We start from the raw sequence: 13324 nt of genomic DNA on the forward strand, positions 1-13324 counted from the left end.
GTAGTGTGTTTGCTTGTTGCCTTGCGCTTCAAGTTGTACAAATGTGTTGCTTGTGTATTGTAAATTGTGCGCATATATATATGCACATATATTATATATATGCGCACAATTTACAATATATATATATGCGCACAATTTACAATACACAAGCAACACATTTGTACAACTTGAAGCGCAGGGCAACAAGCATAGTATAATAAACCAGCTGCTTTGTTCTTATGGCTTTTTCTCCCTGCTTATCTTCCTTCCTGTGCATTCCACTAATCCCTCCAGTCCTTTAACTGTTCCTGATAGGGAAGTACTGTTGAAGCACACTCCTGCAGTAGAGGCTAGAAAAACTTAAATATGGGCATGGGATAAACTCTGTGGAACCCTAAGGAGCTAAATCTAAGAGCCAATGGGGGTTGTTAATAACAATTGGGAGGTAAATCCAAGAGTATTGGGGGGTTTACAGAACAATTACATGACACTAGGTGAGAATGTATAGTCTGGTAAATATAAAATACAAAACAATTACACAATATACAACATCCTAGCAATACTATCTGCTTCAACAGAACAGGGGGGTGGGAATTGGAACCCTAGTGACAAAAAAAATGGGCCCCGTCTAAAGGTCTGTGGATCCAATACAAAATAAGATTGCTGGGCAGACTGCATGGGCCTTTTAGTCTCTTTCTGCCATCAATTTCTATGTTTCTATTAAATAATTAAGAGACATGTCTGACTGGAGCCAGTTTGTACACCCACATTGCACCAATTCTCTAATTCTTACATTGGCTTGTGAAGTACAAGATTGCTTGTCTGATAAATATGGTCTTGAACAGTTCAGGTAACATGGCTTAACTTATTTCTTCATATTTACCAGCCATCTCGCTGTCTATAATCAGCTAATAAAGGCCTGTTTGAGACTTCTTCTCTAAAACTTGCTCATCTTATCAAGACATGGAGCCAGGCTTTCTCAGTGGTACAGCCACTTCTGTGGAACTTGCTTCCAGCAGAAATCGGACTGATAACACTGGGCAACAATGAAAGTGTTACTGACCTAAAAAGGTCCTACTCTGTAGTATCTTGATGTGCTGAACACGAATATGACCATGAAAAGTCTTTATTGGCTCTCGTTTTGAAGATATTTAATATAGTTCACTTTCTATGTTTAGTCGTGTAAATTTATCCAGTAGGACTGTAAATAAGCCTAACCGACTTGAAGTGTACACAATATGTTCGGTATATAAAAATGCATAAATAAATAAATAAGCCTAGAATGATGTAATATTGCATCATATTGCATAATACCATCATGCACACATCATCCAGAGTTTATTACATCATTTTCTGATGCAATGCAGTTCTACTGCCATGCTGCTGCTGAGTAAGCTGACGTCAGCAGTGTACTATATGAAGCCCAGTCAGAAAGGGTGAGCATTTGAAATATTCATGCTGGCTGACTACTGCTGGACAGTCCGCAGAGATGCTCCCGAACAGGGGTACAAGAGACAAGCAAAGAAATCTAAGACGTAGTCTATGACTTCATTTTTCAAACTGTATTAACCGTAGGTCTCCTATTGGCATACAGTTCAAGATGTAATTATATTATTGCATATTACCAAAAAACTAGAGCCAATTTTGCATTTTCACAGTCACATTCGTGTTTAGCACATGGGAATTTATAAGAATTGACTAATTTCATTTCCGTAACTTGACTTTTGTGAAAATTTGTTGCCCAGTGTAACAGATAAGCCAAGATTTAAAAAGCTTCCCAAAACTTTTTTTTAGGGAACCATTTAATACTCTGCCTTTATAAATTTACCTATTTGGAATTGGCTGATGTGCTGAACCTTTTCAATAGGCCATTAATATGTACTAGTCAAGCTCTGAGCAGTGTTTTTTTATGTCTCTGATTTTTTTGTCTCTTTACTGTGATTTTGTGGATGAGCGCATTGTAACCTGTTTCGAAACTTATAGAAGCAGGATATAAATCTATAGTACCTGAATGTAACCTGCTTTGAAGTGGCTGAAAGGAATATAATCAAAATAAAAAAAAAAAAAATCTTTTAAAAATAAATAAATGACTGTGGTCACAGTGGCAATAAGTGGCTCTGCATGGAGCCCAGTGTACTCCACTGTGTGTTGCCCGGTATATTTGTGCAGAGCTCATCTTGCCTACCATTTTTAAGACTGGGTGGTGAAGGAGCCCATAGGTGTCATTACCGAAGCAACTTACAAAGGAAAATTAGTAGAAGGCGCTACTAATCATTAGCAAACATCTGTTTTGCAAGTGGAAGGGAAAAAGTCTTGCTAAATGTTTCACCTACTTTTAGTAAACACAATTTTTATTGAGTGATCCACATACACAATATGAAACGTCACTAGCATCATATGAACAAACTTGAAGCATCATACAGTATCGGCTACATATATCATAGAACAGTTAGGAAACACTCCACATTTCTCCCCTCCTTAGAAATTATTTCATTGGCTAGGTATATCATGGGAGCTACCCTTAAGGAGTACACATGTCACAGACATACCAAGAGAGGCTGCACTCTGATACCTCTCCCAACCCTGCAAATTTACCAATAATAGGGGCTGACCCTCACCAACAGGGAGTAATAACTTTTTCCAGGAAGGAGGTAGGCTCAGAAACACATTCTTCCCAAACAAATTCAGTGTCTGAGTATACTGGACCACAATTTGTTTTCAGGTGTTAGGAGTGTTCTTTTATTTATTTATTTATTTATTTATTTATTTATTTAGAATGATTTTATTCCAGAGACTGCTAATATAAAATATCTATAACAATAATTAAACAGCAACAAGTACAGCAGAGAGTAAAACAATACAGTAATGTTCATGTCTCGTGGCTTTTACATAGTCGCCCATAATAACATAGAGCAATAAAAAAAATACCCCCCCGAAGCCATTGTTCTAAGTGAACCACCTTCATAGTATCTGCCCTGGTATGTTTTTATTCAGTGATGGCAGACAAAAGCAAGCCCTGTAGAAAGGGAGATGCTATGTGACTTGTGTTTCCTTGCTTCTGGAACTCAGTCTGAAGATGCACTACTGCCCTAAGGCTGTTCCAACACAGCAGACACCTGCGATGGTAGAGACCTGCAAACCACAATTAAAGGGCTTGTGGATTACAGTTCCAAAAGAAGGAGGACAGCAGTGTTCCTTTTCATAAGGAATTCCTGAAAGTTTAAGGTCATGGAGAAATGCTATAAGGGTGTTTTTCTGAATAGTGGTGTATTTTTTCTGTATGTTTAGATTTGCAGTACTGCCTAAGATCTGAGAGATGGGAGTATATATTCTCTGGAGAACCATCACCCTCCACAGTCAGTGATATAGTTCATAGTCTCATTTGTGCATTCCAACATTGCCTCCTGCCTTGGCCGCCTTTCAGACTATCTGGCAAGCTTCTCCCAACTTATGTTCGAGCACCATCTGATCCTAACCCCCGTCATTTACCATCCCGTGGTTCTGGATCCACTGGTGATACCCCTGAAGTCATCTGAAGGGGCCTTGAACTAAAGCGACGCCAGAGAGGATTACATTCCACCTTTGCCTCATACCTTGGTTGCCTTTCAAACCATCTAGCGAGCTTCCCTCGACTGAGCCCGTCATTTACCTGCCCATGGTTCCAGGTCCGCTGGTCATGCCCCCTGATTTCATCTGGAGGGGCCCTGAAAGGAACTGTGGTGACTCCAGAGAGGACTGCAATCCACCATTGCTTCCTGCCTTGGCCGCTTTTCTGACCATCTGGGGAGCTTTCCCTGATTTGTGTTCAGGCACTATCTGAGCCTAAGCCTCAACGTTTACCATTCCAGTTCATGGCCACACCCCCTGACATCTTCTGGAGGGGGCCTTGAAAGGAACTGCAGCAACACCGGAGAGGCGCACACCTGTTTTGCACACATGAAGGAGCACGACAAAGGAACATGCCCCTCTGTGTGCGCTGAGTGCCTTTGATGTAACGCGTTTTCCACTTTATATCTATTTTGTCATCTCATAGCTGCTCAGTCCAGTGTTGCTGTTCATACTGTCTTAACATGACTTTTGCAATAAAAATGTTTACCAAGGACACAGAGGACAACATAGACAGTGTATTTCTTATGAATAATAGCCTTTATTTCTTATTTATTTCTTATGCATAAGGAAGTCAGCTCTCGTAGGCCTAAGAGCCTGACTTAGTTTGTGATTGAAACAGCCATTCTTAAATACTATTCTCCTCAATAATTAAAACACTCCTTTGATTTAGTGTCACGAGGTTACAGGGAAACATTTGTTTAAACATTTGCTACTTCTAACATTTCACAGAGCCCTGGGAAGCTTAACTAACCTTGATTTTATAACTCTTCATTGTTTTCCCTAAGACTACAAAGCGATACATATGTTTTTCTGTTATCTAAGTGTGAGACAGCTTCAGAGACAGTTTCAAGAACAGCAGTGCCCTTAATTTACAAGCAAGCAGTGCCCCCTGGACCATTTTCTGGTGTATTTCCACTGAGCAGATGGTCCTAATTTTTTTTATTATCGCAGCCCCTCCTTTTTTTGTCCAGGGGCATGCTGCTTGTCTTAAAAACTAGCTATACTTTCATCCATAGTGCATAATCTGCTAAACTCTTCATTTGGAGATTCGTTCTGTGGTACTGCAAGTGTTTTAGAGACCAGTATTTTAGGAACGCTTTTCTTGCATAACACAACAATGCATTGAACAGATACACATAAAATAAAAAACACTATAATGGTTATAAGAATCCCCAAAGTCCTAGCATCCTGCCTAAGCCAAAATCTTCTAGCGCCATTATCTAAAACTACTTCCTTAAGAGATTTCATTTCTTGTTGCATTAGTCCCATAATCTTCTTGGTCTCATTCATAGTGACTTCCACAGTGGCAGAAAGATTTTCTTTTTAAAGCACTTTCAAGTTCAAAAACACCTAAACCAGGAAAAATAGTCCTCAAAATACGATGAAAGTATCACAGTCCATCTGGAAATCGAGTAGGTGACCTGCGCCTTTTCTTAGGGGCAAATCAGTTCTGTTGAAAGAAGACACTGTATAATGTATCCAAAGGAAAACTGAGCAGTAGTATTGAAGGAAATAGTCTTTACTGCTCCCCACGGTGCAAAGAACCATAGTCCTGAAGTACTATAAACTGATAGTCTGCTGTCATTCACTTTTACCTCAGAGTTGGTGAAGCAGATTTTTGATATGTTCCCTTCCAGTTACAACAGGAAGGCCCAGCACAGAGCAGCCTTGCTCTTCAATATAAGCCTTGGCAAGCAGAAGCATGGGTAAAGGGGTGTACTCATCATGAATATAGTTCCCAGTACACCTGAGGTTGCGTCCATAACCAGTAGGACAGGTTCCTTGAATCTTTTTTTTCCAGCTTCCATAGGACACAGCTGGCGTATCGCATAGACTGACTGGCTGCTCTTGCTGTGGTCACAACGAGGTAGAGTCCTGTTAAAGCATGGAGGATGCTTATAGTCCACGCAGTATGAAGGATGCGCCCCGGGGAGAGCCGCCATCTTGTTGTAAACCTTTTATAGGTGAGCAGTCATGTTTAGTTCATGGTCAAAACATTCATGCACAAAGTTCCATCGTGTGGACAGACAGATGATATTTCACCACACGGTGCGATTTGCCCCAAGAAGCAAAAGCAGGGTCATGTCCGTTCCAGTAGCCTCGTGAGAGAGTTCTATGTCCCGGAGCTTCCTGCTGTTGTAGTACTGTAAGCCTTTTTACAGTAAGAAAGATGTACCCAAGTAGGGTGTCCTTCCAATTTTACTGCAGAATGTGAGGTTAAAAATACCTGATAAAGTCCTCTCCACCTGGGAGCCAAGGAGTTCTTTCGCTGAAAAATCTTCAAAAAAAACAAAGTCCCCTGGTTTTCACACTCTGTGTACACTCACTCTCAGTGTACACTGGAGGAAAAGATACTCATACTTTCTGCCAGTGTGAAGTCAAAACTTTCTGCAACATAAACAAATAATGGTTAAGATATACCTCTTGTGAAGATATAAGAGCAGTGAAGGGTTTTAGCATTAGACCAATAGCCATTGGTCGTCCAGTGACTATCTCAAATGGGGTAAGCCCTGTCTTGGAATGGAGTGATGCCCACAAAGCTATTAGAGCTAAAGGGAGTGCTTGTAGCCAGGTTAAGTGTGCTGCAGCCATGATAATGCCCAGCTTAGTTTTTAGCTTGCCATTGAAGTTTTCTATAAGGGCAGAGGCTTGAGGTCTGTAAGGTGTGTGAAACCTGAGAGAGATGCCTAACGCCTTGCTTAAGGATACAACTATGTCATTTACAAAATGTGTCCCCTGATTGCTATCAATTGACTCTGGAATCCCATATCTTGGAATAAATTCCCTTAGTAAAATCTTGGCTACAGAGATTGCATCAGCTCTTACTACTGGAAAAGCTTCCTCTTATCCTGAGAAGCTGCAAAACATTGTTAGTACATGCTTGTAAGTTTGGCATTGGGGTAATTCAATAAAGTCAACCTGGATCTGCAAGAAAGGGCCCAGGGGGGCGCTTTAGGTGTGCAGGAGTGACAATCAAGCCCTTGGAGGCCTTGTACAAGTTACATTGCATACACTGAGAACATATGGTATTAGCCAGAGCCCTGACTGCTGAAACTAACCCCCACCAGTGGTGAAAGAACATGCCTATTAGTGCTGTAAGAGCTGCATGAGATGCCTGGTGAAGGGAGAGTAGGATATGGGGCAGTATGTGCTGGGGGGCCACTACTTCGCCATTTGGACGAACCATATTTGATCTTGTCCCTGATTGTGGATTGTGGCCCCTCCTCTTGCCCAGGATTTCCAGTAGTCCTTGTCCTGTGCCTGCCACTGTATCAAATTTTTAATAGTAAAATCTTTGTTTTCCTTATGAGGAGTGGGCGTTAGTAAAAGGCATCTTGCAACTCCTACTGTACTGTTGGTCAGGGCTGCATGCTTGGCTGCTTTATCTTGTCAAGTTTATTTTTTTTCACTACTGCCAGCCCGAGAGGCAACAAGATAGCTTCCAGCAAAACTCCAACAAAGGACCGCTCCCAATCACACCCCCACCCGCTGCCAAAAACTCTCTCACCTTCCACAATGCCCCACAAGTGAGACACAATCCCCCTCCCCCGGTGAGAGGTCCAGCCTCCAGCACCCCCCACCCCCCCCACCGGACACACACAGCACATTCAATCTGCAGCGAGCCTGCACCATCATGGAGAGTGGAGCATCTAAAAAAAAAACTGCGTCAGCATTAGAGAGAGGGATATCTTTTAAGCCTTCCCGGGGTTGTAATTCACATTCCATTAACATTGCACAATCATGGTCTGGAACATCTAAATCAATTATTTCTGGTAACAAGGTAGCAGGGGTGAGAGCAGAACAGAGATGATATTCCTTGATTGTAAAAGGAGTTCATACTTTATCATGCGTTCCAATGTGATTACCTGAGTCTTTGCATTATGTAAAACTGTGAAACAAAACATATCTTATTTTAATTGACACATTTGAAGTTTACCTTTTAATACTTTAAGACCTAATGAATGCAGAAAACATTTTTCTACTTCAGTATGGCTTATGCAAATCTGGGTGAGACAATACAAAAGAACATTAACAAACTAAAGTATCTTAACCTACTGGAATAACTGTCAGGTGAGGTAGAATGCATGGGACTATAAACTATAAATGTTGCAAGTCATGGTTAATTCTGAATCCTTATTTTTGTGTGATTGACTCTAATTACAGACACTACATTACCAAGCTATAGTTAATTCTTCTAATGCTACCTTAGTTTGGAGTTTATTAAATCTTCACCTCCTTTACTCTTTTCTATAATGACAAATATTAAGAAACATTTCTAACCTGGTCACAAAGAAAAAGGTGTCTGTAAGTTTGGAACCCACATGCTGGTACATGGGTTGTGCTCTACTCATATAATATCAAATCTAAAACTTTTAAAGCTTAACAGAGAGTACCAGTAAAGGTATAGCCTGCAGCTTTCCTGTTCTTCATAAATTTCTGCATCTGCCTTCCTTTGTTGCTAATTGGCAAGTTTGTTTAGTAATCTCTTGTGCTGCAAAGTCTGTAAATGTAAAAGAGGTTCTCTAGTAGCTGAAACAAAGCCTTTACTATTCCATTGTCTTAAGTGTTTATTAATAGATGAAAATATACGTATATATATATCTATATATATATATATATATAATGTGAAGCAGTGAAAACTTTCAGGGGAACTAGAGCATCATTCATAAATTCTGCTCCCTGTGCAGACATTTGTGATGGTAGTGAGAACTGTTTACCTCTAAGTAGCAGCAAAGCAATCCTGGGTTTGATTTTGTACAGGATTCATCTGTAAATCAAAAATCTCTGCCTATTAGGGGTTAAAACAATTAAAATCCCTGGTACATGTGTTTACAATTTACAGATAGCCGTTGCATATATCACAATCCTTAATTCATAATTTGAAATCCCAAATGTACCAGAGAAATGTTTTAGGGGTTAAATTGTCATGCTGAGAAGCAGCCGCTGCCCATCCTTCAGACCCATAAATCAATCTTATAACTTAAATCAACAAGAACCAAACTAGGTGCTTTCAATACAAAAATGCAATATCTCCTATGCCTATTGTAAGGTCTTTTTAAGTTTATTGTTTACAAACTCAATAGCTTATTAACTTTTAACCACATGTTAGCCAGCCAGAGAAGGCTGATGAAACCAATCTTTCTGAAAGAATTCTACTAATTAAAGTACTTACTGTGACCTTTCAAGTGCTGGAATTGCCATAATAATTGTAATGCATTACAGCAAAAATCAGACATAAATAAAAAACCAGATTGCAAACTACATTTTCCCTTTTTTATGTTCCTCTCTCAGCCTCGCCAGCAGGGCAAGGGTTTTAAACCATAGGCTAACTGGCACTGTTGTTAAATTTCCTTGTATAGTTTTTTTTTTCCCAGTACACATTTATTAACAAATATACAGATAAATAATTCACAATCACTTTTAATAAGTTCGCCTTAAGTAAAAATAGTCTGCAATGGGCGTCTCCAAAGTAGATAAAAAGAAATAGTGCATTTGACCAAAAAGAAATCTTTCAAACCAATCTACCATAGCAGAGATTTGAAGTTTGGCTAATAGGCAGCAACACTTGCATAACACTTTTCCTAATAGATATATAGGCAGTTCTCAAAAATAGCCTGCATCATAAGACACTGTTTCCCTGTAAGCAGGAGTTGTAGCTAATGCAGAGATTAAACAAACCATCTAATAGAAAAAAAACCCTCTAGATTGTTACAGTGCTCGGTAAAATGAATTGTAAGGGACTCAAGTAGCAATCCTTTGTCAGATTACAGACACTCCCCTCTTGTATCACAAATACTCCATGTATGCAAGTGTTCCCAAGAAATCAAGGTTCTTTTTGCTATCCCCTTTTTTCACACTCTTTTTTTTTTTTTTTTTTTTTCCCATAAGCAGGGGTGCACTTCCCATACTTATCCTAGCCGTTTTCAAGGCTAAATACCCAGGGAATTCACTACCCTGTATCCCAGTTCTAGACAATCCCAGAGAATTTGTCTCCCTGAATGTGGATTGCCCAGACTGTCCCAGCCTATTATAACCTTAGGCTGGAAATCTAGGGATTTTACTTCCCTATAGTTCACCGGGCCCGGTATTTTTATCCAGAAGCCTAGCGCCCTGTTTGTTAGCAGCTGGCTTTACTGCTCTGCGCCCTGTCATGTAAGCAGCAGGTTTATCTTTTTCTTAAGGTGCCGGCTGGAGCCCTGCACCCTTATCCGTTAAGCAGCAGGCTGCCACTACTCAGTGCCCTATCAATTAAGCTACTGGCTTTATCAGGTCCCTTTGTAATACTGAACGCTTTGTTATTCATAGGAACACAAGTCACTTAACAGTGCAAAAATAATGAGTAAACACATTTCCCTTAAAGGTCTCAATGTTAGTGCAATACAAATGGTACAGCACAAAAAACAAAGAGAAAAAGATTAAAAATACCTTCAGAGATCCTGTGTCCTGTATTCTGTTCAAATCAAGAGAGGGAATGGCTGTGCGTGTCCTGTTCCAGGCGTCCTCTCCCCCGGCTCAGGCCAGGCCAGCACTCCCTTCTTTGATTCCCGGCCAATGCACCATCTGCAATAAAAATGTTTACCAAGGACACAGAGGACAACATAGACAGTGTATTTCTTATGAATAATAGCCTTTATTTCCTATTTCTTATTTCTTATTTATTTCTTATGCATAAGGAAGTCAGCTCTCATAGACCTAAGAGCCTGACTTAGTTTGTGATTGAAACAGCCATTCTTAAATACTATTCTCCTCAATAATTAAAACACTCCTTTGATTTAGTGTCATGAGGTTACAGGGAAACATTTGTTTAAACATTTGCTACTTCTAACATTTCACAGAGCCCTGGGAAGCTTAACTAACCTTGATTTTATAACTCTTCATTGTTTTCCCTAAGACTACAAAGCGATACATATGTTTTTCTGTTATCTAAGTGTGAGACAGCTTCAGAGACAGTTTCAAGAACAGCAGTGCCCTTAATTTACAAGCAAGCAGTGCCCCCTGGACCATTTTCTGGTGTATTTCCACTGAACAGATGGTCCTAATATTTTTTTATCGCACTTTCATACCAGTGATTACAGGTCAGGGGCATTTTGACATTCTGGCTGGTCTTCACCATAGGTCCACCTTCAGGAATTTATCTTCTTTAATCTCTGTGAGCACTACTCCATCTAAGGTGCTATTTACTGTCTCCATATTGTTATTACTTTTGTTGAATGTACAAGCTGCCAAACGAAAGATCCCATTAATTTGATGTTCTCTGTATAAAGTCTCCCGCTTGCATGTTTCATTGATTCATGGCTGTTAGTCACAGACTCATTTTTGGAAAATCAAATGTGTCCTCCGGGATACTGTGCCTTTTCACACCCTTGTCCCAAGCCATTGGGACAAGGTTGTGAAATAATAACCTGATGGTTATTATCAAGGACTGCTTCAAAACAGCAATTCTAGACCCTATTCTCCCCATTGAAGTTATACTAATTATTCCCTTTGTGGCTAATTTTTGTTTAGTTTACTGTCCTCCCAATAGCCTATTAGTGAATCTGTCATTCCTGATTAAGTCTCTGGCTTCCCTCAATATAAACTTATCTCAGACTATTGTTCTTGGCAATTTCAGTACTCACATAGACCAAATTTCGTTACCTGCATTATTGGAGTCCCTCTTGTGAAATATGACCAGTACGAGATGGGAACAATTTATCAGTATTCTTACCCATAAATACAGCTTTACGCTTGATTTGATTTTCCTGAACCCTAACTAATTTATTAATGACTCAATTCATGTGAGCCATTAAGTTATTCCTTGGTCAGATCACTTGCCTGACCTACTTAAGCAGCCCTTTGTTTGGCCCCTTTTGAAATTACATTTGTAGTACTGGCTGATAGGCATGTGACTCATTCCGACTTCACCTGCATTGTCAGTTGATATTACCTGTTTAGGTCAAGAAAACCTTGGAATGTTGGCAGTCCAGAAAGTATACCGCAGTGGGTACCTATCACCATGGTTACAGTCTCAAAAGATGTAAAGCTACTTTCTTACTCCAGCTTGCCCAAAGACTGTTTCATAAACATAAATCCTTATATACACAAGGCTTTGAGAAGAAAGCAGTTTTCTAGCATTGTCTTTCAAACTCTGATTCAGAATAAATATATATAAATCCAGTTAGAATGTGAGCTTCCTGAAAAAAAGGAGGGAAAAAGAGTGCCCAAATATTGCAAGAGAGATTGAGTTCTGAGATGGGCTGATAATCATTTACCTAGCCTAGGTAATTCACATTGAAGAGTAACTGAATGTGCACACACATACCGGTGGAGCAATTTTGCAAAGTTGTTTGACCATCTGAAAATAAGGATGCTAATAAAAAATTATGCTTCTCTACTTACTTTCCTATCATATCCTACCCTTCTCATTTCTCTCATTCTTTTCTTTTACCCTCTCATAATTATACTGTTGCATAATTCTCCTCTTCACCTCTGCTTATTACTTGTTTATTTCTCTCTGTTCTTATTTGTATTTTTTGTGTGTTCTGCTTTTTCTCCTCCTCCAGTTGATATCCAGGATCTTTTTAATTTTTCTCCTTAGGAGGCACTTCGTGTGATTCACCTTCTACAGATGTTGGATCCACCTTTATGTATTGATGGGCAAACCTTATCTGTGAATCTGGCTACAGGCCGAAGAAGGTAATGAGAACTGGATAAGAAGGGGAGTATAGAAAGATGTAAGACTAGATGACTTTAAACAATAAAAACAAAACAAAAAAAAACAGTTTAGAGATGGGCATACTAGAAGCACTAATAGGAAAATAAAACCTGTAAATGGTTTCCCATTCCAGGAGCATCCAATATTTTCCACCTCAGCTTCCTACACCAGCAGCATCAGCTAGTTTTCTGCCTTAGCTTTCTGTACTAGTAACATCAGATATTTGTTCTTCTCAGCTTCCCACACCAGCATTACAAGATATCCATCCACCTTTGATCTTTAAAGAGACTCTCTTGTTGTGACATAAATGGGATTGACCTTGAGCATCTATCACAATCCCCTGGCTATTATATATTTATTTAAATAATGGAAATTGCTAGAAGAAAGTAGGTGGGAAAACATCAGAGGGTGCCATTGTTTCTTGTAGGCATACCTATGGCTGCCCACTTTGGAGGCAGTTTTCAGAATTATGCAGGTAGTTGCACAGTCCGTGGATACTTTTGTCCATGGACTTTGCAACAGTTCTCAAAGAGAAAATAGAAACATACTTTCTCTTTGAAAACTGTCTAGGGAAAAAGTAACTGCAAAGATTTTCTTTCTTTATTTCTTATTCTTATATTCCTCAGTCTTCCAGTATACTTAGTTAGTGCACATGCGTTTTCCAAGCAAAATGTGTAGTTTTGAAAATACAAAACTATGAGCATTTTTGCCTCCCTCAACCTAACCCTGCTTCTGAGCCCTGTACTTTTCCCACAGATAAAAGCATGTGTGGTGTTGATCCCCACATGTACTTTTACCCCACATACAGGGCAGGCAGTTTTCAGACAACCAATTTACATGAGTAAATGGATTTTGAACATTGTCTTCTATGTGCTGTCATCAGGAGGTGAGCTAGGATCATTCCTATGATTCTGACTATGACTGTTAGAGCACTTCTGTATGGTGAAGCTGAAGCTCTGTGGCACTTTTCCCATTCAGGCAAGACTTAACATTGCTGGCTCACTATAAAACTATAAAAAGGAGGAATGGCATAGTAAGTAG

At 39.6% G+C, this 13324-nt stretch overlaps 1 protein-coding gene across 5 annotated transcripts in view; it reads left to right on the forward strand.

Moving 5' to 3' along the window:
* The window catches only part of RBM6 (RNA binding motif protein 6), a 483691-nt gene that overhangs the window by 352483 nt on the left and 117884 nt on the right, over positions 1-13324 (forward strand). For all 5 annotated transcript variants that reach the window (XM_029599637.1, XM_029599633.1, XM_029599634.1 and 2 more), the window contains exon 12: positions 12167-12264. In XM_029599637.1, the coding sequence (XP_029455497.1) occupies positions 12167-12264 (98 nt within the window). The remainder of the gene's footprint in view (positions 1-12166; positions 12265-13324) is intronic.

This window comes from Rhinatrema bivittatum, chromosome 4 (genome assembly GCF_901001135.1).
Source record: "Rhinatrema bivittatum chromosome 4, aRhiBiv1.1, whole genome shotgun sequence".
Classification (NCBI taxonomy): domain Eukaryota; kingdom Metazoa; phylum Chordata; class Amphibia; order Gymnophiona; family Rhinatrematidae; genus Rhinatrema; species Rhinatrema bivittatum.